This window comes from Zosterops lateralis, assembly GCF_965231275.1.
Source record: "Zosterops lateralis genome assembly, chromosome: 10".
Classification (NCBI taxonomy): Eukaryota; Metazoa; Chordata; class Aves; order Passeriformes; family Zosteropidae; genus Zosterops; species Zosterops lateralis.
Window position 1 is genome coordinate 21,518,318 of NC_139770.1, and position 25,581 is coordinate 21,543,898.

Here is a 25,581-nt window from a genome sequence, read left to right on the forward strand (position 1 = left end):
TTCCAACTGTGGTGCTTCCCTTGGCCTCCCCTCACCAGCAAGACGAGCCCTGGGGAGACTGCAGGTCCATGCTGAGCACATTCCAGCTGGGAAAGGGGAAGAAATGGTGGCAGAGGGAGGGGCATTCTCCTGCAGCTCCAGCGGTGATGGGGGAGGGCTGGAAGGGAGCCCGGCAGAGGAGCCCTGCCCACATCTCCCTGATGGGCAGGGGGCTGCAGGCACAGCAGAAGGTTTTGACCTGAGGTTCTCATCCCTGATAGGTTTATTGACACAGATCAGTTCTGCTAGTTGGTTGCTCGAGCTGGTGCCTCAGAGGAGGAACCACGAACAAAGAAATGCCTGGCAATTAGAAAGTTTCATTCCCCCTCCCTCACACCACAGTCCTGAGCAAGAGCCACATCAGAGTCTGGGGTCCTTCTCACTCTTCCTTGTGTTGCTGTTTTGGTTGTTTCACACCCCTCAGGTGGGTTTTGGTGAGTGCTTGGTGGATTCTGTTAATCCACACTGTGAAGGGGTTGTCACTGTACACAGACCACAGTCTGCTCCGGCATTTTGATGTAATTAACTGCAGTTTTGCCTATTCTAACTATTATTAATGATCTTTACTATTATTATTGATCAGATTGTCAGCTCCACATTTCCTTCTGATCCATCTCTGCCTGACACAGCACAGCCTTAGGGTTCACATCAAGTTCAACCCATGGCCTAACAAGTCCAGCTACTTATGTCAAGCACTGAGCTACCTTTAAATCCTGCAATTCTTTCAATGCAGTGGGCTCTGGGCAGGGTACAGTGACTTTGGGGCTTGCTTGCAAGGGGTTTTATAGGTTGAATGTATTCAGGCCCTGCTGTCCTTACCCCATGGCTTTTCCCTGTGCTCTTGGCCCTGCTGCATCCACATTCATGGAGGCAATCAAGAGAAAGGAGAGGACAGGAGGGGACCTGCCCTGGATTTGCTCTGCATCACCAAAGCCTTCATAAAAAAGAGCTCTCTCCATTTATCCCTATTCCTGTTCCACCTCCATCTGGCATATTTTCTCTGAACACCCACCTGACCTTCAGTAAGTTTCTCCACTTCTCTGGCACCAGGCCAAGTCCCAAGAGGTGGTGTCCTTCTTTCAGCAGGACAAGCCCCATGAGGGGCCTGTCACCAAGTGCACGAGGTGGCCCAAATGGGGCCAACAGAAGCTCCTGGCCCCAAAGGTGCCAACAAAGGGTGTTGGCTCTGTGCACAGGGAAGGTCACAGCTGGAACAGCTTTGGGGAGCCTTGGAAACCACCCCTCAGGATGCTGATGTCCAGGTATTGTTATGTTGACTGTTTTTGCCTTTCAGCAATCTCTCCTCCTCTTTCAGGTTTTCTGCTATCCCAGTTATCATTGTGCTCACCATCCTCCTCCAAAAACATCTGCCTTTTCCAGGGGAACAAACCATTGGAAAAAACATTGACCAGAAGAGCTTTAGCACAGTGAGGGCCTCAGTCCCTGGGGATGTGTGAACACAGCAGGTTCCTGACTCAGGGTCAGGCAGCTGGAGCAAGAAGGGGCTGGGTTTATCACATCCCACTGTCCTGCCAAAGCCATCTCTGCTGAGCTGCAGCCTCAGGAGCAGCATGCCTGGCCAGCAGAGCCACGGGCTGGGAACAAGGTCAGAAGAGCAAAGAACGAAGCACAGAGCTGACTGGGGAATAAAGAAAAACAAGAAAACATCACTCAGAGTTTCCAGTTCTGCTCTTTTCCTTCAGCCACGGGGGAAAACCAGCCCTGAATATTTAATTATTTAAAAAATCATGGAGTGAGGCCCAAAAAACTCCTGGAGTTCTGCTCTGTGCTCCAGCACGAGCAGCTCTGGGCACAGCCCCAGCTCAGCCATGGCCCTGCAGCCACTCCCCAGCCCGGGACAGCTGAGGCATCTCATCTACATCCAGCAAAGCCACAGGGTGCCAAAGCCACCTCTAGGGCAGAGCAGTGCTGCTCTGTCACCACAGCCACCACAGCTGGCTGGAGCTTTCCTGTGCACATCACCAAAGTGCTTTTCAATTATGATTTGTCAGTGATTTTTGCTGTGTGATTATCAATTTCTCAATTAGTCAGACCAAGGAATAAATACAAAACAAAACAAAACAAAAACAAAAAACAAAAAACAAAAAAAAAAAAAAAAAAAAAAAAAAAAAAAAAAAAAAAAAAAAAAAACAAAAAAAAAAAAACCCCAAAGCTCTCTGTGTGCAGAAAACAATGTTTTTTGACAACACAGACCTGGCCACAGAGCAGGAAGGTGATCCCCAAAACTGTGCTGAGCAGGAGCAGAGCCCCATCCATGGGGATCTGACACAGGAAGAGCCAAGGCAAACACACAGACTGAAGCAAGACTAGAGTACAAACATTTAGGCAAAAAAGAATTTACTTAAGGAATACTTTTAAAAAGAATAACTTAAAACCCACCATGGCCTCATGGTACCTTCCCCCCTTTAAGCTGAGGCTGGTGCTTGCCTCTGCATCTTTGCAAGATCACCCATAGAAACAGCAATTTTTTGCCCAGAATCACTTCAGCATTATGGATTTGAAGCAGGCAGCCTAAGACCTCCAGATAAAGGAGTTCAAAGCATGACAAACATGTTCCAACAGGACTCTGCCTGCAGGAAACAGAAGAATCTAACATGTTTGGTAAATATAACCCTCCCCACCTCCAGCACGGATGGCTCCCGAGGCTGGAAATGCAAAAGCTTCATTACAAGCACAAGGCTTTGCTGAAGGCTGTTCCTGCTCTTCCCAACACTTGGCAATGCTACAAGGGAGGCAGGAAAAGCCCCAGAGAAGGAAAATAACACAACAGATGAGTTGAGTGGTGAAGGAGGGGAGGGGTGGGGTACAAACTACAAAAAGGAGTCAGCCACCCCCTCAATCCTAAAACAACAGGGAAAGCCACAAACAAAGGGAAAATGTCACTGCACCAGGACTCTGCAATGTGCAGTGAGACACAAACTGGGAAAATCTCCCATTTCTTTCCCCTCTTCCTTGAGCATCTCTGCCAGGAGGAGGAAGCACACCCACGTGCTGGCAGCTCCTTGACTTTCCCTCTCACTTTGCCACAAGTGCTGACTAATTAATTACACACAAAGCAAGAGCTTCCTGCAGCCACTGGAGCAAGAGGCAGCAGGAGATTGCACAGCAAATGCCTGGCACAATAGAGGCAGGTATGGATCTGAAACTGTGCCCATCTCAGAGTTTCATGCCATGACCCCCTGCAGCTCTGCCACTCTTTGAGTGTTTGCTCCTGGCTGGGGGAGGAGAGCCTGGAAGGAGAAGCAGAGTGAAGCTTTCAGGACACAGCCCTCAGCTGAAGGAAAACTCCCAGGAGCCGATAAGGAGAGGAAATCACCAGACATGAGCTGGGCCCAGGGAATAAAGCAGGGCAGGCAGTCTGGTTTGGGCATTTCACACTCCTCCAGCCCCACAGGAATGGGGCTGCAGCAGTTTGGAAAGATGGGAAGGCAGACACAAAGAGGAAACCAGCTTTTCACATTCTCTCAATGCCTGCCCCACTTAGGGAGCTTGTGCAGTGCTCCCCAGCATCCCCAGCCATAAGGTGGCCAGTGGCTCTGAGAGGCAACAGGGGTCTAAACCATGGCAGGAAATGACAGGCACATTCCATGCTCTGAAACTCATCTGCCAGTGCCTTCCTTCCTAATTTGCTTGGTAGCTACCAAATGAAAAGCCTAAAGATTAAGGAAAAAGAAAACCCGGAAATTCAGCAGCCCAGAGAAGGGCAAGGGAAGAGGATAAAAACATTGCAGCATGAAGGGACAGTCAAAGGGAATCACACCAGCAATTGTCACGTCACTCCCAAGCCCAAGAGCAGCAGAGGAAAACACCACAGTGCTGACTTCCAGCTGAAGTTCCTTCTTTTTACATCAAGATGAGATCTGAGTGCTCCACACCATCTTTTTCCCTTCAGCCCCCCAGCCCTGTCCATCTCTGTTCAGGCCACCTTCACCAGCCACTTCTCGAGGGCCTCCAAGTCAGCCTCTCCCTCCTCTCCTTTGCTGCCTCGAGCACTGCACTCCACAAACTCCACCTTCATGGGCAGCTGGGAGAAGTCAAAGTCCTTGCCCTTCTTCCCCAGCTGGGCAGGGCCCCCTGTGGCTGAGCCATCCAGGCTGGTGGGAGCTGCAGAGCGTGTCACCCGCAGGGTATTGCTGCAGGGAGAGAAAGAAAAGGGTCAGGAACTGAGCACCAGGGGAACAGCACCTGCACCATGGATGATCCAGCTGTGCCAGCAGCATGCCAGCTACACCAAGGACACAAGTGTAAGGTCTCAAGGGAGTAGGAGGATACTCAAGGATAGGTGTTCAAACAGGTTTGGTTTTGTAATAAAGAACAGTACAAATAAAGGATGATGATGTCCTTATCCCAGTTTGCCCACAGTAAACACTGGAATAACAGTGCCAAAGAGGGCACAGTAACTACCTAGAAATCCAACACCCACACAAAGGTAGTTGGCAAATGCTCAACATCAGAACAGCAATCCTTATTTTCCTGGAGAATGTGAGTATGTGGCAGCTAACCCCTCTGCTGAGAACCAGAAGGTTGGGTGTTCAGCCTGGAGGAGGCACAGCATAAAGACCCCTGCTGCCGTCTGCTGGCCAAAGGGATTATAGCTCCAGGGAATCATTTAGCTTGGAAAAGCCCTCTAAGGCCATGGAATCCAACTGTAAACCCAGCACTGCCAAACCCCAGACTGAACAGACTGTTCCCAGCTCCACAGAGAACTCAGACACGGCTCCAGGGAGCTCACTGAGCAATGAGGTAAGAGAGAAAGGGCAAGAGGAAAAGGTCAGAGGGATTGAGATCCCATTCCATACTTACAGCTCTTTCTCCAGCTGTTGCTGGATGAGTTTTGCTGATTTTGCCATTGTAACATCTAGAGAAAAAAGAACATGAAATCAGCTCTTTGACTGTCTGTCAGAATTCAAAACCTGGTTCCTTCCCCTAAAGTAAGGCCAGGTCACTGTGCAGTCACTGGAGTTACCAGGACAAGGACAGCAGTGCCTGCAGTAGGATGAGGGAGCTTTGAATGGGAACAACTCAACAGTCTGATACAATGCAGGGAATTAATTTCTTCTTGCTGGGCAGGAAGATACTTCACAGGATGGGTTTGATACACCAGTACTCCCTCCTGTCCTGTGCTTTCCACCGTGGGATGCAGAACCATGAAGGCCTCAGGCAGCTCCTGAGTTAGTGCAGGAAGTAACTACAAAAACCAAATCTGATACTGCCCCAAAACATCCAACTGCTATACAGGGACCCACACTTTCACAATTTGTAGGGGTCTGAAAATTGAGCCTTTTCCAGTAGCTGGATATTCAGGCTACGCCAGAGAAAACATGGAACCTTTGCAGCTGAAAAACTCATTTTAACTTTGAAGCTGCCAAGTGTGTAGGGATAGCTCATTATGCTCCAGCTGATCCTATTTCCTGCTGCCTGAAGACTGAGGAACAGCTCTGCACAAATCAAGCAGAAACAAAAGACAAGCCACACAAAAGCCACCTGCTTTACTCACACCCACCCCAAGAGCTGCAGCTCTCCCAAGCAGCCCTCCAAACACTCCTGCTGAGGAGCCAAAGTTTAAACCTAAATTCCAGCCTTCCTTTTGCTGAAACCCCAAATCCCAAGCCCAGCAGGAAGCCCTGGGCTGCAGGAGAGGCCAGGCCCAGCCCCAGGGTACCTTGCTTGTTGCAGGCGATGAGCAGCGCGGGCGCGTTCCTGAGCACAGTGCTGTCCACCAGCACCTGGTACAGGAACTCTGCCACGTCCTTCACCTCCCGCTGGAAGGCCACGCTGTCCACCACAAACACGATGGCTCTGGGGCAAGAGGGAAGGACAGGTGACGGGGATGAAGCTCTGCAGTCACCTTCCCCTGCAAGTATTCCAGCCTGGGCTGAGATTTGCACACCTGGTCACAACCCAGCCCCAGGCAGTGCTGGCTGAAATACAGCCCGTGGCCAGCTGCAGCAGGAGTCCTTCCCCTGCCTGCCCCAGGGTGTCCCACATCCCCCAGACCTCCCTGCTGCAGTGGCTTTGCCTCTTGCTGCACTACAAGCACAGTTAGTAGGAAATTCATGGAGTGATTTTTGGGATTGATCTGTGCAGGGTCAGGAGCTGGACTCCATGATCCTTGTGGGTCCCTTCCCACTCAGGATATTCTATGAAGGCAAAGCAAAAATTAACCAGCACCACCCCACAGCAGAGCTCTGACTCTCAGGGCACCACCAGCCCAGCCCACAGCATTCCCAGCTCCATCACTGCGTTTATCCCTTTCCAAAGGATCACTCCCTCCTCCCCTGCTGATCCCCTCCACGTTACCTGGCTGCAGCCTTGAACCTCTCCAGAAACTGCAGCCTCAGGCTCTCATGGCCTGGAAGATCAATCAAGGTCACATTGGTGCTCTGGAACACAGGCAAGGAGGAGTTAACAACACCTGATCCAGGGGTTCCTGTGATCACAGACTGGGGAAAACCAGCCTGACCCTGGATTTGTGTCCTGAAGGCACAATCCCACCTGCCCCTGACACAGAAAATAAACCTACAGCCTCACCCCTTCACACAAATACACCAAACCTTGCTGGGAACAACGCAAAAATGCCTTTTTTTAACTGAAAGCTGCAAAGGTTTCCCTTCCCAGGGAAGGAAAGAGCCAAAGGCAGGACGTGGGAGAGAACAAACAGCTGAGCAAGGCCACGTCACTGCTCCCAAGATAAGGCTGCAGCAGCCCCTTCCTGCCCACTGCTCTTGGGTTTTATTGCAAACCTTGGCTATGATTGAAAACAGGATCAAAAAAGCAACAATCTGCCTTGCAGCCTCACCCCTTCGAAATACTTATCAATTAAAGAGACACAAAAATGGGAAAAAAATTAAAAACTATACATGGCCTTTTACAAGTTTGTGACCTAATTATCACTGTTGTTAATAATGACTGAGAAGGTGAAGACACAAAACCAGCCTCTACTTTCACAATTCACCCCCAGTTAAGGTGCTGTCAGCATTCTGCTCTCCCTGCCACGTGTGCATCCAGCACAAGAAAGAGATTTCCAGAATGAAAGAATTGCCAAAAGCTGAAAATAACCAGGTCTGTGGCAGCCCAGAACCTAAAAATAATAAAATCCCTTCTGAGACCACAGAAAGTGCAGTTGGAGCCTCTGCTTAAGCCTGATAAAGCTTTTGATTTCAGGTTTTCTTGAGGGAAACAGAAATTACTGCTGAGGAAATAAACCAATGCAACAGAACAGTGAAACGCCCCCCAAATCTCCCTCCTGCTCCAACCCACAGGTGTTGCTTTCAGTCAGAAAGGTTTCACTGCTTTACAAGCAAAGGAAAAAGAACCTGTGGAGCCCAGCAGGCTCTAACACATCCCAGTACACCCAAACTTTCTCAGCATGGAAAAATCCTGTCCTGCACTCAGCCCAAGCTGGGGCTGAGCAGCACAAAAGATTCCCAGGTTGAGCACAGGGAGCAGGGAGAGGCTGCAGGCAGAGCTGGGACAGGGCTGGGGCTGGGCACTCACCTTGTCCTGGCTGACCCGGTACACGGCGGAGCTGTCGGTGATGGAGGTCTGGGTGTCCCGGTACCGCCCCGACAGCAGCTGGGGGAACAGGCACAGCTTCAGAACAGACACCCCCAGGGCCTCCACACCCCCAGAGCACCACCTGCAGCCCCCTCAGTCTGCTCAGAAACTGAAATGCTCTGACAGGGGCAACGGGCTTTGGGGATGTGAGCTCAGTTTCCTGCAGAAAATACTGCTGGGGCTGCTTTCCCCCATTAATTAAAAAATGGTCATTAGGAAAAAAAGTATATATATTTATGTTGTAAATCTCCACTAACAGGAGAGGGTCTGCAAATCCTTCAGAGTTTTCCAGCTGGGGCCACGGTAAGCATGGCTGTGCCTCTTTTATTTTCAGACTTAACAGTAACAGAATATCCACGGTTGGAAGGGACCCAACAGGATCATCAGCCCAACTCCTGGCCCTGCACGGACATTCCAACAATCCCACCCAGTGCCTGAGAGAATCGTCCAAAGGCTCCTGGAGCTCTGGCAGCCTTAGGGCTGTGCCCATTCCCTGGGAAGCCTGGGCAGTGCCCCATCACCCTCTGGAGAAGAATCTTTCCCTGATATCCAACCTAAATCTCCGCTGGTACGGCTCCTGCCGTTCCCTGGGGTGCTGTCCCTGGTCCCGGAGAGCAGAGACTGGAGCTGCCCTTCGGGAGGAGCTGCAGCCTGCGGTGAGGTCATGTATCCCTAATTTGTCATTTACTATGACAAATTGAAACCAAAACGCAATTTCTTTTGACACTCCTCCGTGGTAGGCAAAACTCGGTCTCCATCTCTCCTTACATCTATAAACCCCAACTTTCAAGCTTCATTACAGGATTAAAAACCGCACTAAAGGGAACTCCTTCACCTCCGCACAAGAGGCCCCCGGGCCGCTCCCCGCTCACCCGCGCGAAAAGCAGCGTCTTCCCCGCGTCGCAGAGGCCCAGCAGCAGCACGGCCTTGCGGCTGCTCCTCCTGCCCTGCACGAACCGCCAGATCACTGCGGGAGAGAGGAGGATGAGGAGGACAAGGGGACACCTGAGCCCGCGGCTGGCGGCACCTTCAGCGAGCACTGGCCGCCGGCAGCCCGCGGGGCGGGGGGAAAGGAAGGTTCCCCCAACTCACGGAAGGTGATGGCGACGGCGATGAGCGCGACGAGCACGGAGAGCACGGCAGGGCCGTGCAGCTCCCGCCGCAGCGCCTCCAGGTGCGGCTCCAGCCCGCCCGCCATGGCCCGCACACGTGGCCACGCCACACTTCCGCTTCCGGACCCGCGGCACGCCGGGACGGGCGGGGCGCGGGGGCTGATGGGAGCTGTAGTTCTCCCGTGAGGAGCTGGGACGGGTAGGGACTCGCTGGGGGGAACCCGGGGAAACACGGAATGGTTTAGGCTGGAACAGCTCTCTGACCCCAGCGCTGCCAAGGCCGGCACCCAGCCAGGTCCCGGGGTGTCCCATACACAGGGTTTTTAAATCCCAGGTAGGTATGCCAAGGCTGGACAGCTCATTCTGGAAATAAATTTTCCTCATGTCCAACCTGAACCTCTCCTGGTACAACTTGAGGCCGTTTCCCCTTGTCCTGTCCCTGTTCCCTGGAGCAGAGCTCGATCCCCGCCGGCTGCCCCCTCCTGTCAGGGAGTTGTGCAGAGCCACAGGGTTCCCCCTGAGCCTCCTTTTCTCCAGGCTGAGCCCCTTTCCCAGCTCCCTCAGCCGCTCCTGGTGCTCCAGCCCCTTCCCCAGCTCCATTCCCTGCCCTGGCCATACTCCAGCCCCTCAGTGTCTCTGTTGTCCTGAGGGCCCAGAACTGTCCCCAGGGCTGGAGGTGCCTCACAGGTCCCAGCACAGAGGGACAGTCACTGCCCTGGGCCTGCTGGACACACCACGGCTGGGACAGCCCAGGGGCCACTGGCCTCTTGCCCACCTGGGCACACCTGGGCTCTTGTCCAGCTGCTGTCACCGGGACCCCCAGGGCGTTTCCAGCTTTCCAGCCACTCTGTCCCCACACCCTGATCATTCCATGGGGCTGTTTGTACCAGGCATCAGGGAGCAGAGCCAGGCTTCCCACAGTGGTGCGGGGTGAGGAGTTACAGGAATACATTGAAAACTATTCAGGTTCCAAGTGGATATGAGAGTAATTTTGGGGGCTGCCCGGAGCAGGACAGCCTGCCCGGGGAGGTTGTGGAGTTGCCATCACTGCAGGTCAAGCCCTGAGCTCCCAGGTTGATCCTTTTCCTTGAGCAGGAGATCGGACTGAAGATCCCCAGAGATCCTTTCCACCTTGAGTGATCCTCTAGTGAGGCTCCTTTTATCCATGCCTTCTACTTACGAGACAAGGGCCTACACCTGACATCAAATGCAGCTTTTTTAGGGGAAAGTTTTCTAACTGTGGCCATACTGAGTTGTATAAACAGCCTGTTAGAGGTGCCAATTCTCTTTCTTTGCTACTTTTGAAGAACGGGTTAAAAAAACACCTGTCCAGTGTATTCATCCTATATAAATTGAGGGACTACATTTCATCCTTTCCTGTCACACTCTGCATTTCTGCCATCCAGGGGGATTTTCAGCCAGGCTGGTGGAGTTCTCATCACACCTACTGTATGCATCAAAAAATCATCAAAATATTCATTCCCTCAAAGCCAGGAACTTTGTGCTCTCAGCAGCTCCTCCATGTCTGCCTTGACAGCAGGACTGAGACACCCTGGATGAGCCCAGGCTGTTCCTCTGGAGCAGAGAGCTTCAGCAGCCCTTTTTGTTTCGCCTTTTTATTTTCACTGTGGCTCAGAATCAGGCAAATCAGACTGCATTTTGTTATCAGGTCAGCAGCACAAAATCAGACAGACTACCAGAACAACCACATTCCTGAGCAAGTCCTAGATTTTTCTAGGAAGGAAACCTAAGTCTGGACTCTCCCCATCAATGCATGTGTCTGCTCAATGGGTTCTGTCTGGTGGAAGAGACTCAGACCCAGCCACCTGAGATCTGGGGCACAGGAATTTTTGTTCACACCTCCCATCCTTCTCTCACTGTATTATTTTGGTTTGGAATGGTTTTTATTCCTTCTTCAGCCTTCAGCTTCCCTGACCCAAACACTCTCTCTCTTCCTGTGTCCCGACCACATTGGGGAACCCTCACCTGCTGGGGAGTCATTGCGATAATCTAGGCAAAGCAAAAGCACAGAGAATACAAAGCATCTGTTAATCAGGCTGCAGGGTATATTCGGTCCATTTTCCTTTGGCAAATGGTGCAAGAAATTTCTCTGAGGGGCAGAGCAGTAAGGGACAACAGCCATGCTGGTATCTGTCACTGTCCTACAGCACTGAGCAAGGGATGGACTTAAGGATCATTTGGAAAAATCTCAGGACACACATTTAGATTTGAGATTTTATTTTTTTTGCTGTTCTGGCAGCAGAGAATGGTAAAGTCTCAAAGAGCTACTTTCAGAGTGATGAGGGAGGGCAGAGAAAGCAGTGAAGGCAGAGGGCCCTCTGCGGGTCAATGCTCGGTGCTGAAGGCACGAGAGGAGTCATGGCTTGAGGTTTTCTTCCTCACTTCGAGGATCCTTCCCATCTCACTACTTGTCCTCAAGGAAGGTGCACACCTGGAGAAGATCTGGAAAGGGAAAAGACAGGGAGAAGTTCAGATCCCGCTTTTAAACACTCCCATCCCACCTGCACACACCCAGCCATGCCAACAATGTCACACCATGGAAAATCCACAGCATGCCACAAAAAAAAGAGCTTTAACCACAAACCCCACACTGATGGGTTTGGGGGGATTCTCTTGCAGTTTCTCGAAGTCCATATTTTCCAAGGGTGAGGAAAAGTCTTTTATTTGCATTGCTGCCAGAGCAGCAGATTTTAAGTCTGTTCTCAATTCACTGAAGGAACTTTGAGAAAAGAATATTGGCATCTTTAAAGGCATTGAATGGACAGTTCCAGAAGAAACTGCTCATGCCTGCAAGGTAAGAACTGCAATTCAGGACTTCCTCTGGGGCTGTTCCAGTTACCTGATGGATTGCAGGTGTTGAGGCTGGCAAGTGAAGCATAGTATTTATCTCCAAGGAATTCCTTGTACGACATTTTATCACGGAGCTTCACCAGGCACTTTGTCCGGTCTTTGAACAGAAGATCCTTGGATTCATACGCAAACATATTGAAATCTTTATTCCTGGAGCCTTTTGCTCCAAACAGCCTCTGAAATAAAAGCACAAAGAGGAGAGAAGTAGAAAGCTGGCCTACTTCCTGTTCCTGGTTCTTCGCCACCAGCCTGGGGAGCCCCAAGCCAGGCTCCAGAAATCTAGGAATGAACCTTCTGTTTGTATGCTTAGAGGAGGGACTGCTCACTGGTTGGCACATTTTTTCCCCAATTTTAACATGTCCCTGTGTGCAGAGATGCTGCCAGCAGGTCCTGTAACTTAACCATGAGTAGAAGCAAAACGCCCCAAGTGCCTCTCACCAGACCCTGATGGTGGAGCTGATATTAATGTTTGCGAGGAGAAACAGAGATGGTTTAGCCTGGTTCTGGTCAGCCCAGCAGCTCTAGGACTGTGTGTGTGCAGGGAGGTTGTTGGGGCTGAACCTGACCCAGCTGTGGCACAGACCAGGCACCACAAAGGAGTTTCTGAAACAACCCAGCAAGAGCAGAGGCTGGAAAGGAGGTGATAAACGCATGTCACACAAGTGTAGTGTGACAGCAGCAACAGCTGCAATCCCACTGCTACCTTAAGGTGTATTTGTAAGGTGGCAGAGGAGAAAGAACACTTGGGAAGGGATGGAGGAAGGGGGAGGCCAAGGGACACTGCTGTCACCCCATAGCAGTGAGGTAAAAGTTTCCACCTTACACTGACTTGGGGAAAATCAGAGCAAGCTGACAATATTTCTTCTATTCTCAGCACTACAAACCTCTTGGTTCTCCAGCATCTCACGGACTTGTTGTGCTTTCTCAGGACGTGTCATCACAGCGTGGGTAGGGACTTTGGCCAGGTGGCATCTTGCGAAGTCCATGACATTTGCCCGCTGCCCGTCAGTGCACAGCAACTCAAATTGGTCCATTTTCAGATCTTTGGCCCAGCTTTCTGTGTTTTTGCCTTTAAAGAAAATGAGTTAGGAGATTGAGAGATCTTGTGTAGCAGGAGAACATCAGCCTCAACACCACCTAAGCAATCATGCAGATGGGGAAGGCAGCCCTGACCACGTACCATCAGTGTTCTCCTCAACGATGGAATGCTTGACAAAGGCCACATCCGCCTGCTCGACCAGACACCTGGGAAGTAGAAAAGGAAGCCAGTGAGGTAAGTGCTTGAATCTTGTCCCTTTCCTACAGATTCGATTTAAACTTGAGTCTTATTCTATACAACTAATTTCTGAGGACATCCAGGTCTAGAAGCCCTGCCACATATATCTAATTTTTTAGATATATCTGAAACACAGTCTTTACACTCCTTATTTATGTTAAAAGAGGAGCACTTCTGCCATTGTGGGAGGGCTTGTGCCTCTCTGAGTTTGCTTGGAGGCAGCAGAACCTGAGTTTTACAGAACGGGGATATTTTACATCCATTTTCAGAAAGCAAAGAAAAAGCACACAGCACATGTCTAGTATTACAGAGATATGTACTTTCAGTGGTGTGATGGAGAAAAAGAGTAGGTCAGCAAATCAGTGTTGACATGAGGCTGTATTTCCCCTGTGCCCTCCCCTGTGTGAGCAGCCCCAGGGCACTGAGGCAGCCCAGGTGTCCCCAGCACATACCGAAAAGCCCCAGTGTATCCGTAGTACAGCTCATGGCTGTTGGCCACGCACTTCTCCGGAGGGACCCCCCCTGAGCCCTTGCACAGCTGGCACAGGCGGGAGGTGGGAGGAGACCCGGGAGCACAGCCCTGGCTGAAGTATTCATCTGGAGGCAGGAATAGGAGAAAGTCACTTTTCCTGCCCCTGAGAAGTTAGGTTTTATTTTAATAACATGTTCTCGCCCTGAGTTTGCGTCAGCGCTCACTGGGGAGGTGGGAATGGGCTGGGAGAAGGAGCATGACTTAGTGGGCAGCAAATCACATGCATCCAGCTTTGACCATGGAACTTGAGTCCTGTTATCATTGATAATTATTGTTATTGTTATCCAGAGATGTTGTGGCTGCCCCTGGATACCTGAAAGCATCCAAGGCCAGGTTGGGCAGGGCTTGGAGCGCCCTGGTCTAGTGGAAGGTGTCCTGCCCATGGCAGGGGGTGGAATGGGATGGGCTTTAAGGTCCCTTTCCACCTAAACCATTCATGATTCCGTGACTCTGTGATGAAGCAGGGCCAAGGCTCAAGTGCAATAGGCACTATCTTGGCATAAATAGAAGAATGTTTCCCTGCAAACCATTCCCAGCTCACACAGAGCCAGCCTGAGCCTCCACAACCTTTAAGGGTCAGCAGAGGTGCATTTGGCAGCAGTGTCAGAGCTCTTGAGGTAGAAGGGACAGTGGGAAAGGAAGGCAGGAGGATAGAGAAGCCAAGAATAAAACTTACTAATACTAATATCCTCATGTGGTTAGAGATTTAATATATATATGCTTACTTTGTCTTGGTTGATAATATTGATAACATTTACAAATTATTTTTGTTGGACCATAACTCTCAGTGAATTCTCAGGCAGTCAGATCAGACTCTTTAGGTTTCTTGAAGATCAGCCTCTGTCCCCTGTTCTCAGCCCTTCCCTTCCCTTTGATTTCATCTTTTATCCCCACTGCACACCCTGCACAAGCACCAGGCCCAAGGGGAGAGATGTAAAAAGAAAGCAAAGACCCCCAAAGCAGCTTATGTGCCATGTCTTACTCTGAAGCAGACACCAAAAGCCTAAACTTTTGCTCAGTGAAACCTTAAATAGCAGAGTTTTCCCGCAGGAGGGCATCTTTGAGGTGCAAGAAATTTTGAAAATCCAATGAGGGATAGTAAAACATTTTTTGATGGTAAAACATTTCCCACTTCAAAGAAATGGATTCCAAACTGGACTCACCGAAGTTGCAGTTGCCTGTCCTGTTGTGGATCAGGCCCATGGGGATGTTCCAGCCAGCAGTTCTCCCCACGGCGGTGTGGCACGACTTCTTACCCTGCAGGTTGTTCCAGTTGATGTCCTTGTCAGACTTCTTCACAACAGCCACAGCATAGTAGGTTGCTTTCAGAAGACAAAATAGAGAAGAGTTGAAGCCTGACCCAAGGATCCCACTATGATCCCTTAGGAGAGAGCACTGGCTTCGCTTGGGAAAGGGCACCTACAAACAGCACAGAATTACTTTGTGCTTTGTCCTGCCTTGGCCAGGCAGCAACAATGGAAGAGTTTGTAGATGTGATGTATCTACTTTCCCCACACTCCTGGGAAATTATTATATCTGACATTTCCCTGCCCTCCAAAGCTCTGAGGTATATGAGAAGCCTATGAGAAGGCAAGACACCTGTGATGATTTCGTAGCCACTCCTGGTTCCTTATTCTCTCCTTAGCAAAGGACAAAACCCTCCCCTCCTCTCCCCCTTTCCATTTCTAGAAAGAACTAGAATTCTCGAATTTCCTAATGCTGCAGCCCAGACCCTCTTTCTCTATTCACAGGCCTGCCACTGTTATGGTGTGACCACACCAATCTCTGCCAATATCAAATGCTTCACCTTGATCTTATTGCAGGCCCTAATTTTCCCTCCAACTGCTAAACTTATCTCCCAAAATTCTAATGTCTATACTGGACACTTGTTGGGTGGAGACTGTCCATTTATTCTCCACTCATGACTCATATCTACTTTTCTACTTAGATCCCTCTGGACTGTTTTCTGTCCCTCTGTTGGCAGTAATTACCTGGTTCTTCTTGTGATTCGCAGTGATTATCTGTGGGAGGGGAGAAGAAGAAGATGTTAAGTTAAAGATAACTCAAATCCAAAAGAATTGATCTCACTAATTTCTGGAGAAACTCTGTTGTAGAAGTGACCATTTCATGTAACACCTTGTGCATCAGCAAAACAAAGCACAGCCTCCTGCTGCTCCTCTGAGCTAAAACAAGCAGTTTTACCAAGGCTGGTGCTAAAGGACCAGGGCATCCTAATTAAAACAAAGAAGAGTTCCTGACTATCCATGTCTGCTCTGCAGGGCTGTTCTGCTTTTCATGAAAAGACAAGGCATGCAATAGTGAGCAGAGCTGCCTCAGAGTGTGTTAGGTTGGATATCAAGAAAAGCTTCCTCCCCCAGAGGGTGATGGGGCACTGCCCAGGCTCCCCAGGGAATGGGCACAGCACCAGGGCTGCCAGAGCTCCAGGAGCCTTCAGACAATTCCCTCAGGCACAGACTGGGATTGTTGGAATGTCTGTGCAGGGCCATGAGTTGGACTGATGATCCTGTTGGGTCCCTTCCAACCCAGGATATTCTGTGATTTCTGCAGGATGCAGCACTGCAGCTGCTTTGTAAGATTCCAGAATAAAACTGGCACTTTGGCACCAGCCCATTCCCCATCCCTGGACCCTGAGACAGAGCTGTGCTTACCCTCATAGCTCTCTGCCACCACTGGCACCAAGCCACACATGCCAGCAGTGTAGACAAAGCCTCCATCTAAACTGATGGCATCTGCTTCACCTTTCTGCAAGGGAAAGATACAGAAATGAAACACTGCCAGTGCTTTCCAGAGTTCAGATGGTAAAAGAAGCACCTGAGAAGTTCACAGTGAGAAGAAAAGGGAAAACAAACAAACAGCTGTACCATGATCTTCGTGATGCATTCCTTGGTGTCCTCTGCCACAACACACTCCACATCCCCGTTGCTCATCACGCTCCACACATCACACTTCTTCTTCTCATCCCTGCCAATGGCACACCACTGGACCTTGCTGCCTCTGCGGCTGGGGGTCAGGCGGTCTGCAAAGGCAGCACAGGGAAAACAGGGATGGGCCACGTCCTGGGGCGAGGGACTCGGCCACAAACCACCTGTACACACCAGCCTGGTACTGCTCAGGGCAAAGAGTTCTTGTTAATTAATTCTAAGAATAGAAAAGGTGGCTCTTGAGCTGAAGTAGGCTCAAAAATCTACTTACAGGTCAGAAGGGTGAACTGCTGCATAATGCAGGCCATTCAGGCAGATTTCTGTTAGCTAAAACAGCACAACCACTAAACACCCCTGTGATAACAGTATTTGGAATTGCTGCCTGTCATATGTACCACATTTCTGCGCTCCTCACAGCCCAGACAGCCATGAGACTAAGACCAGACTGAGCTCGAAAATTATAACCCAGTTATGTTCTGTAAAACAGCACTTGAATTATCTGGTTTGATGCTATGTGAAGTCCATTCACCCTGTTCCATAAACACCACCTAACAGAAGTGAAGTACTTTAAATTGTACTGAATGAGTTCTAAGTGGGTTTCAGAGATCGTTTGTGAGGTATTTGACTTTCAGAAAGTTATCAGAAAATGTTTGATGAGTCTAGATGGAAATCAAGAACACTGTTTCCCTCAGGTGTCTGAACCTGGTGTCCTGAGATGTTCCTTCTTTTTACATCCCAGAAATGGCTTTTCTAAGCAGCAGTTTTGATCATGCCCAACCTCTACCACCATCTGAATAACTGGTGTGGAGTTTGTGTAGATTTTCCATTTTGTCAATGTGGTGATTTGAGTTTGGGTACAACAGATTCCTTTGTCAATGTAAGTGAAGTTTGTGAGGGTTCTGTGATTTCACAGGAAATATTTTGCAGACGATACAGTCTGTGTCTGAAAAAACATCATGTTCCTTTTGCCAGGCTCTATTTGCCAATGCCAACTCTTCCACACAGCCCATGCTGACATGACATTGGTGTTTGATGTCCTGCCTACCTTTCTGGAGGCTCTGGACAGCGCTGTAATACTCAAAGCCCAGGTAGAGCTGAGAATCCATCAGTGACGGGATTTGCTTCAGCTGCACTGCAGAGTCTTTGAAAAGCAAGTCTTTGAGGGCTGGGTCCTTCTTGCCAGGTGGCCCAAAGAGGTGGAAGTTGTTGGTTGTGCCCACGCCAAATTTTTCCTGCCAGCAAGGGAAAAATAATCAGCAAATAACCCCACTCTTGGAAAGCTGGAGAAAGCAATCAAAACCAGAGGACAGGGGATGTTAGAGGAAGGAAAGGAGAGCTTGGTGATACCTGTGCTTTGGAGAGGAAGTTCCAGATGTCACTGACTTTGCTGTCATCTCGAGCCACGACAGCGTGAGCAGGAACCCTGGCCCAGTGACAGGCCTTGTAGTTGTCCACGGGCTGGCGGGTGCCATCCAGGCACAGGAGCTCGTACTCATCCTTCTCAGCTGGGGCATTCTCTGAAAGAAGGGAGGAAACATGAGTTGCATCACCGTGAAAACAGACAGAAAGGCCAGTTTTGGAAACTTTGTAATTAATTTATGTCTGCTGAAGCTCTGGGGGGAATTCTTTGCAGAAGACAGGTTGCAGGCACCTCCCTTGCAAAATGGGGTCATCTTGGGCATATGAAGGAAATGCCTTTGGAAGAGAGATCAAGAGATCACCTCAGCCTCTGCTGTAACTAACCCACAAGAACAAAGATTTATGCACAAAGGGATACAAATAGGTTTACAAATCCCATACAGATGGATTGAGCCGGTCAGGAGCTGCACATACTCTGTGAAGGCCAGTAGGTGACTAATGTCAAGGCTGAAGACAAAGCCCAGGACTGAGATCACAAGGTTACAAGAGAATTCAAGTGTGAAGGAACTTTTGAAGATCCCTGGTCAAGGCAAGGACAGAGCAGGATGTTCCAGGTAGATCTTGAAACCTTTCAAGGATGGAGAGTGCACAGCTGTCCTGGACAGCCTGTCCCAGTACCTCACTGTCCTCAAGGGGAAAAAAATTCCACCTTGTATCCAGTTGCCAGGCTGATGAAGGCCATCCCACCTCCTTGCAGGACAGTTATCCCTGCCCCACGACCACCTTGGTGAGCCTCCACTGACGTCACTGTAGGTCCTGGGTGTGCCAGGCCATCCTTGGTCTCCACAGAGCTAGTGAACTCTTGCTGTGGGGTGAATTCCCTCCAAAATCCCTTCCAGAGGGATAGGTGACCTACTCAGTTGCTCACATTACAGCTGGTCTGAGATATGGCACCAAGCAGGTTTTCCAACTACAAAGAAGAACCTCAGAGAAGAAAAGATGGATCCACCATAATCCCATTTCTCAATAACAGGGATGAGTCAGTTCACAATGTACAAAACTTTTTTCAAGAGATGAAAGAAGCGTTTGGGCCTGGAGAGGAATGAAAGTACTGCACAGTGTAGACAAATTGTAGGATGGCAAGGCAGCGAGAGGTGGGACCAGAAAGAGGAGAAATGAGGGATCTTGCAGGTGTACCTTGAACAGTTGTGTGTTTCACAAAAGCCACCTCTCCTTTCCCATCTTTCAGACATCTGCAGGTGGGAGGAACAGAAGAGAAATTAGGAAAACAGACACAGTGATTCCCTATCTCCCATTTCAACAGATTATTTTTGGCATAAACTGCAGCCATAGAGCAGTGGCCTTCCCCAAAAAAAGCTATGCTGGAAGGGAAGAAATTGTAATGGCAGAGAAGTACTTCAGTCTCCTCAGGACCCCTGATTCCAACACAGCCCTCCTTGGTATAAGAAAAACTTGCATGTGTCGGGGCTAGAATGTTTCCCCAAAGGAAAAATATCTCTCACTCACTGGAAAGCTCCAGAATATCCAGAATAAGGTCCTGTGCGGGACATTTTGGTCTTGGCATCCCCCTTGCACTGACGGTACAGTTTGGGTTCAGTGGTGGCACCAGGAACACAGCTGGCAGAGAAGAAATTGGCCACAGCTACGGAGGAGAAGGAAGCAATAGTTGGTCAAAAAATAACTTTTAGGAGGGCTGGGAAGGAAGGGGATCCACAAGAAATGTCAGTGCCCTGCGAGCTACCTCCAGACCCCCGCAGAAGACTGAGCAACACCCCTTTCACTGTGACACCAGCCCTGGCTAAACTCCCACTGCCAATGTCACCATGCCCCAGCTCACCTTGCTCAATGGAGCCTGAGTCTTTGCCGTCCCACTCGATGTCCCCACGGTGGGTGAGGATCCCAATGGGGATGTTCCAGCCAGCCGACCTGCCCAGCCCCGTGTGGCAGGAGGTCTTGCCCCGCAGCTCATCTATGGAGAAGTCTGTTCCTTTCTTCACTACAGCCACGGCATAGTAGCTGGTAGTGGAGCCTGCAGTGCAGGGAAAAGGAGTAAAGCAATGAGGAAAGAGGACTTAGGAACATTTCAAATCCTGCTGAACCCGAAGTATCAGGGAACAAACAATATGGATTGCACTTGCAAATCATCAGCAAATTTGGTTGAACAGTTGTGGTTTTCTCAATTTTTGGGGGGTGAGCTAATGCTGCCCATATTGAACTAATGCTGCACATTACAACTTACAGTAAGTGACTTGAAAATGCATTCAAGGTGCTGTAGTTTTGTAAGGAGCTTCAACAAATCTTTTTGCAAATCTCCACTGGCAAGTCTCTTCTCAAATGCCATTGCCCGCGGACACCTTATGAGACTGAAACTTCCTATTTAGTCTTTAAAATTTTACCCAGTCTCTCACATGCTGTAGATGGATACAATGACTGAGTTTTGGGGGTGGTAAAGACCTCAGCCTTAAAGGTTCAAGATCTTTTTCTTAGCTACCACATTGGGAATGACTCTGCTGTGTTGCTTTGATCCTGAATATTGTGTACAAACAGGCTGAACTCCAGGGAAGGGGTCAAAAGAGATTGGGAGCTTTGGATGTGAAATAGCATCTGTTTGGCTCCCAGGAAAAAGATGGGAGAGATGAAGGATGGTACAATCAGTGAATAGGGATGGAGCCATGGGTCCACTCTGGTCAGAAGGGGTTGTTGCAGAGCCCTTTTTATGCTTCTCCTTTTTTCCTGGGCATTGCCTTCATTTCTTGCCTCAGTGATCTCAACTGGACGTCCCTCCCAACCACTAGTAATGCTGCTGCCTCTCCAAACATTTTTTTTTTTCATCTTGATGACTGTGCAGAAAATCACAGAACTTATCTCTGCCTCCCAGCTCCATGTTTTACCCACAGAGTTTAAGGCCACTGAAAGCAGATCTCTGGGACCAGCACAGTTTTTATGCCATGTTTCAGGAGGACCATGATTTCTGCTCATCGGGTCAGAGACCTTCACTGCAGCAAATGACAAGAAATGGGGCACTGCATCCTGTGACTGTGGGTGATGATCCTGAACTGCCTCCCCACACCTTCCCTTCTGGGAGCTGGAAACCAGGGGCAATATCTTGGACCCCCAACCAAAATATATGGAAACTCTGCATGGAAAGGATGGCCTTTGCACTCTCAGTTTGTTACCACCAGTTGCCTTAAAGAAATTGCATGGAAATGTACCTTCACTGTGTTCGTAGACCTCGGCAGCGATCGGCTTCAGCTTGTAGGGAGCAAGGCCTGCCTCAAAAATATGACCTCCATCCAAGCTAATGGCATCTGCTTCGCTATTCTAAACAACAAAGAGATTTCATCAGTTAACAAAGAGCAGGGAAAGTGCTTCCCAGAGTCTCTCCTGAATCCTTGAGTACATCAGGGGGTTCACAGGTAACAGTGAGTGACTGAAAGGAAACTCCATCTCCAGGTGTAACTGGCTGCTAAAGCATCCCAGCAAAGGAATTTGCTGCCCACTCACCGAAATGGCTTTTATGCAGTCGAGGTATGATGCTTTCTGCAGGCAACTGAAAGCAAAGTTCTCCTGTTGCATGTGGTCCTTCAGGCTACTGCATTTTTTCTCTTCTGGTGCGGATACTGTGCACCACCTGACACTTGGCTTTTGGGGAGCAGCAAAACACAGAGCTGTAGAAAGAACCAGAAATGAGTAGTCTCAGAGAGGTAGAAAGGCACTGATTGGAGGAAAACAGCATCTCTGTGAGCACAAGGTCCATGGTTCCCTGTGAGCACAAGGTCACAGCTTCCCTGTGGTCACAGCCTTGGGTGATGGCCATGTGTAGGATCTCCCAAAACGTGCAGGAAGGTCCTTTCTTTCTTTCTTTCTTTCTTTCTTTCCTGCCATGTGCACCATCAGGAACATCTGGGATAATCATTCCTGTCCCTGGGCTATTGTGATTCAAGCAGCCTGGACTCACAGCAACGTCCACAGGATTAGGAGAATAAATCCACACATTTCAATAGAAATCAAGCTCAAGCCTTGGCAAAAATGGAGAGAAAAGTTGGAGCACTGAAGCAGTGCCTGTGCCAATAACCCCAGAGGGGGAGCAGCTCTGACCTGGCCAGGCTGTGTGCAATGCACTGCCACTCTCACCGCCTTGGCAGCTGAATGATCTGATATCTTGAACCATCTCTATGTCTCATCTGCTCCACTGATCCCCATGAGAGATGCCATAGCACCACCACAGTCCTTCCATAAGTCCCCCGACCAGTAAATTCAGCAGCTGAGTGGCTGCTCTGGAGGACCAGAACAAAGCAAAAGCCTCAGGTGGATGCAGATTCATGTCTCCTCTAGAAACCTGAACCCAGAAATGCTGGAAACCTGCAGTTCAAGCATGTGGCCAGCCTGTGCTGACACTTTACCTTCAGTCTGCCCCTTCCTGGCAGGGCTGTGCAGACCCAGAGGCCACTTGCACCCCTCTCTCCCTCCAAACTGTCAATGGCACATTTCATCTAAACACCTCCAGATTAACCTGTGTCATTTCCATTTTCTCTTTTGTCTCAGAAATAGCCTCTCTTTACTTGATTTCTGAGCCTCCCAGTGGAGGTGCTAAATTTGGCTACAGGGAGAATCCTTAGCCTCAATTCCTATGGCCACCACCTCTGTTTTCATATGTTTTTCAAGTTCATCATAAATTTTTCAAGCCTTGGCTGCACAAAGCCATGGTTGCCTTAACCTAATGCTGGCAAGCATCCTGCCTGGGGCAGAGGCTGGGTGGGGACCTCCTGAGGGAGTCAACCCAGCTGCACTGGGTGACACTGAGAAGGGAATGGCGCCTGAGTGCCCCGGCCACTGCCACAGACCTTTTGGGTGACCTCTTGTCTCTTTCTGTGCAGGGGAGGAAGAGGAGGAACCATTAAAAAAAAAAAAAAAACCTTTACATGCTAATATTCAGCAGAGGTGCTGAAGGATTTCTCGATGCCAGAGGCACAGGGAGCACTTCCTACCAGAGGACATTAATCACCACCACACTTCATGGGGGATCAGAAGAGACCTGCTGTCAGCTCCAGGAAGGAGATCCCTCCTTCCTTGTCCAGGCATCAATCCCCAGGCCAGGTGCAGCCAACAGTCTCCTTGCCACGGCCACCTCCCCGTTGCCTGCCAGAGCTATGAGCAGAGAAAGAGGAAAGAATAGCTACAAGCAGAGCCAGCCCTGCAGCAGCACAGATTTGACATAAAATATGCAGGAGCCTGAGCGAAGTGCAGCCACAGCAGCAGGACAGAGTAGCGCAGGAGCAGAGTGGGGAGCACACCACATCTTTCATTATTTAAGCTCCGTTTTATTGTCACTGCCCTCAGGTTTAACCAAACACATGTACTAGCTTGGCAGGCAGGTCTAGCAATAGTTTCTTCTCCCTGGCTGAGCCCGTGCCCCTCTCCTAGCACATCAGTTGGCTGGAGGATGATCTTTCCCTTCACCCCGTGAGAGCAGGAGTGCGGAGCCTGTCCCAGGCATTCTCCTCTTGGCGGTGGGAGCAGAGCATCCCTCCTCCTTGCAGGATGGGCATCGGCAGTGTGGGGAGCTGCAACCCTCCCTCCACCCCACGGGCTGCCCAAAGCTGCCGTCGGTGACACTCAAAACACCGTCCTCCTTGACACATCCACGGCTGCCAAAGCCAGCACCGCTTCATGTCCCGGCTCTTCCTAAACAGCTGCCTGGCTCTGGCTCTGCCGCAGCTCCAAAACAGCCTTGCCTGGAGGAAGCCTGGGGTCCACGGAGGTTTTGACTTCCTTCCCCCGAAGGCTGCTTCCAGCAGACACTTACCCACTATCCCGAAGGACAGCACGGTGAAGAGGGCGAGTTTCATGCTTGAGCAGGGGGTCGGGTGCCGAGGGAGGAGTGCAGCAGCCTTGGTCACAGACCGTCCCCTCCAGGTCTGTGATGGTTCTGGAACCGCTTTCTGCCCCTTTTATAGAGGAACAGCCTTGGCTGTGTTTGCAGAAGCAATGACCTAACACTGTTTGTCCTTCCTTGTTTCTCAATAGCTCCTAAATCGCCCCCCTCCCTGGATCAGCCCCTTTTTAGGAAGCCTTTCACTTTGGCACTGAACCCTTCCGCAGGCAGGAGTCAGAGCAGGGCACAGCGCTTTGCGTTTTACAAGGGGCTTCAGATGGAAAATTCCCAAGTTGTGACATTTGAATTCTCCTGCGGGCTGAAACGCCGCAGGAGCGGCGATTTTCTTTGTGCTGCCCACCCCCTGCCTTGCCCAGAACTAATCTCAGAAAGTCCTGCTGGATCCAGAGCCGAGTTTTGTGTGTTTGCCAGTCAGTGCTGCCGAGGTGCCCGTCACCCCTTGGCTCGCAGCACCGAGTGCCTGCCCGCTCCCTTGCGTGCGCCTGGCGATGGCAGCGGGTTTGAAAGGCAGTAAATGATTGTCACACATCACCTGGAAAAAAAAAAAGCCGACAGCAGTGACCAGACAGCTCCATAAGTGCCCTGCAGACAGAAGGAAGCATCACGCTGCACTTTGGGTAAATTTTTGGGATGAACCTGGGAAGAAATGCTGAGATCAGCAGTCAGCCTCCTCCTACTTCCTCTGCAAACCTCCATCCGATTGTATCACTCGTGGCCTGTCCCCCTGGGGCCAGTGGGGCATGGCTTGGTTTATGAAGGGCACCCTCTGTGATGCTGTCCCAGCCTTCATGTCTCCATCTTTCTGCCAGGTACAGGAGCAGCTTCAGCCTCTGGCACATGAACACAAACTGAGAACTCCCTGGAGCACATCAGCCAGCCCTTGAGCCCAAACAGCATCCCTAGACCACTGCTAGGGCTGGTCCACTCACCATGTGCACCCACAGAAGCTACAGGTTTGCTGTTGGAAGCCCAGCAGGAGGTCCAGCTCCCAGGCTTGCTTTCATGAGCACGAGCCTCCCTTGGAGGGAGGATCTCCTGGATCCCCTGCACAGGTCCTCCCTCTCCTACAGTCTTCACTCTCTACACAGATGGAGGTTGACTGGAAGCACCTGGACTGGCTCTTGTCCCTTCTCCCAGCAGGCTCAGGACAAAGTGACCTGCAGGAGGTGATGGTGCCCAGAGTGGCTTCAGTACAGGTGGGAGCCCAGTGCCAGGCCAGGGATTTGGCTCTGGAGTGACCCAGGGAGGGTGGAGTCCCTCAGGCAATGACCATCTCCACTGTGGCACTGGGATCCCACCCTGCCTGTGACTGAGTGAGAGACACTCCTGGCCACCCTGGTTATTTCAGCATCCTCTGTAGCACTTCCTTCAGCATGGCTGGTTCCTATTTCTCATCCCTTCACCCTCTGCTTTCCCAGAAGAGCAGAATTTCTTGTGTCCAGAGTGTCTCCAAATACACTGCAGCTGGAGGGGGACTGACTGACTTTCTTCCACTTCAAGCCTCTCCTTTTAGAAGATCTCCCATCCATATTTACTCCAGCAAGCTGTAGCCTTCCAAGGTCTTTTTCCACCAAGACAGGTAGATGCCACTGAAATCCATCCCCAGCTTGCTGCTGGTCTCACTGATCCCTGTCTCACTCATGCAGCCTCAGCAACATCCCCATCCATGGGAAGAAGAAGCACAAGGGCTTGCAGGAGACTGTCCCACGTGGTTCTTCCAGAGCCTTTTACTGATTTGTTCCAAGATGCCTCTTCTAACAGATATATTGAGAAACTGTAATTGTGGCTGGAACAACAAAGACACCTGAGCACATCAATATTGGTGGGAATTCTTGGACATACTGACTCCACAAGTAGTTACAGCACTACCCAGATAAAGATACTTTTACCACATGACAGATGAAGAGGAAAGATGCAGAAGAGAGCTTGGAAAACAAAGGATCTAGTCAAATAAA

The 25,581-nt window shown here is 50.2% G+C and overlaps 3 protein-coding genes across 3 annotated transcripts in view; 1 reads left to right on the plus strand and 2 right to left on the minus strand.

Annotated features, from left to right (window-relative positions):
• Positions 1–2: 2 nt before the first annotated feature.
• Positions 3–25,581, plus strand: part of CEP19 (centrosomal protein 19) — a gene marked incomplete at its 5' end in the record, with an annotated part of 119,861 nt that continues 94,282 nt past the window's right edge. The window contains one exon of the mRNA XM_083868592.1: positions 3–3,038. Coding sequence (XP_083724718.1) covers positions 2,937–3,038 — 102 coding nt within the window. The remainder of the gene's footprint in view (positions 3,039–25,581) is intronic.
• Positions 2,105–8,815, minus strand: SRPRB (SRP receptor subunit beta; the record flags this gene model as incomplete). The annotated part of the gene is made up of 7 exons (XM_083868589.1): positions 2,105–4,193; positions 4,864–4,918; positions 5,723–5,859; positions 6,361–6,443; positions 7,558–7,635; positions 8,490–8,584; positions 8,710–8,815. 7 exons carry the CDS (start codon positions 8,813–8,815, stop codon positions 3,977–3,979), a joined length of 771 nt encoding a protein of 256 aa, XP_083724715.1. The 3' UTR covers positions 2,105–3,976.
• TF (transferrin) lies at positions 10,960–23,760 on the minus strand. The gene is made up of 17 exons (XM_083868262.1): positions 23,537–23,760; positions 21,235–21,398; positions 20,943–21,051; positions 19,568–19,759; positions 19,237–19,372; positions 18,907–18,962; positions 17,698–17,867; positions 17,396–17,582; positions 16,291–16,445; positions 16,078–16,171; positions 15,400–15,429; positions 14,572–14,730; positions 13,329–13,473; positions 12,781–12,845; positions 12,485–12,669; positions 11,590–11,776; positions 10,960–11,192 (listed from the first exon to the last, which is right to left on the minus strand). Exons 1-17 carry the CDS (start codon positions 23,577–23,579, stop codon positions 11,155–11,157), a joined length of 2,115 nt encoding a protein of 704 aa, XP_083724388.1. The 5' UTR covers positions 23,580–23,760; the 3' UTR covers positions 10,960–11,154.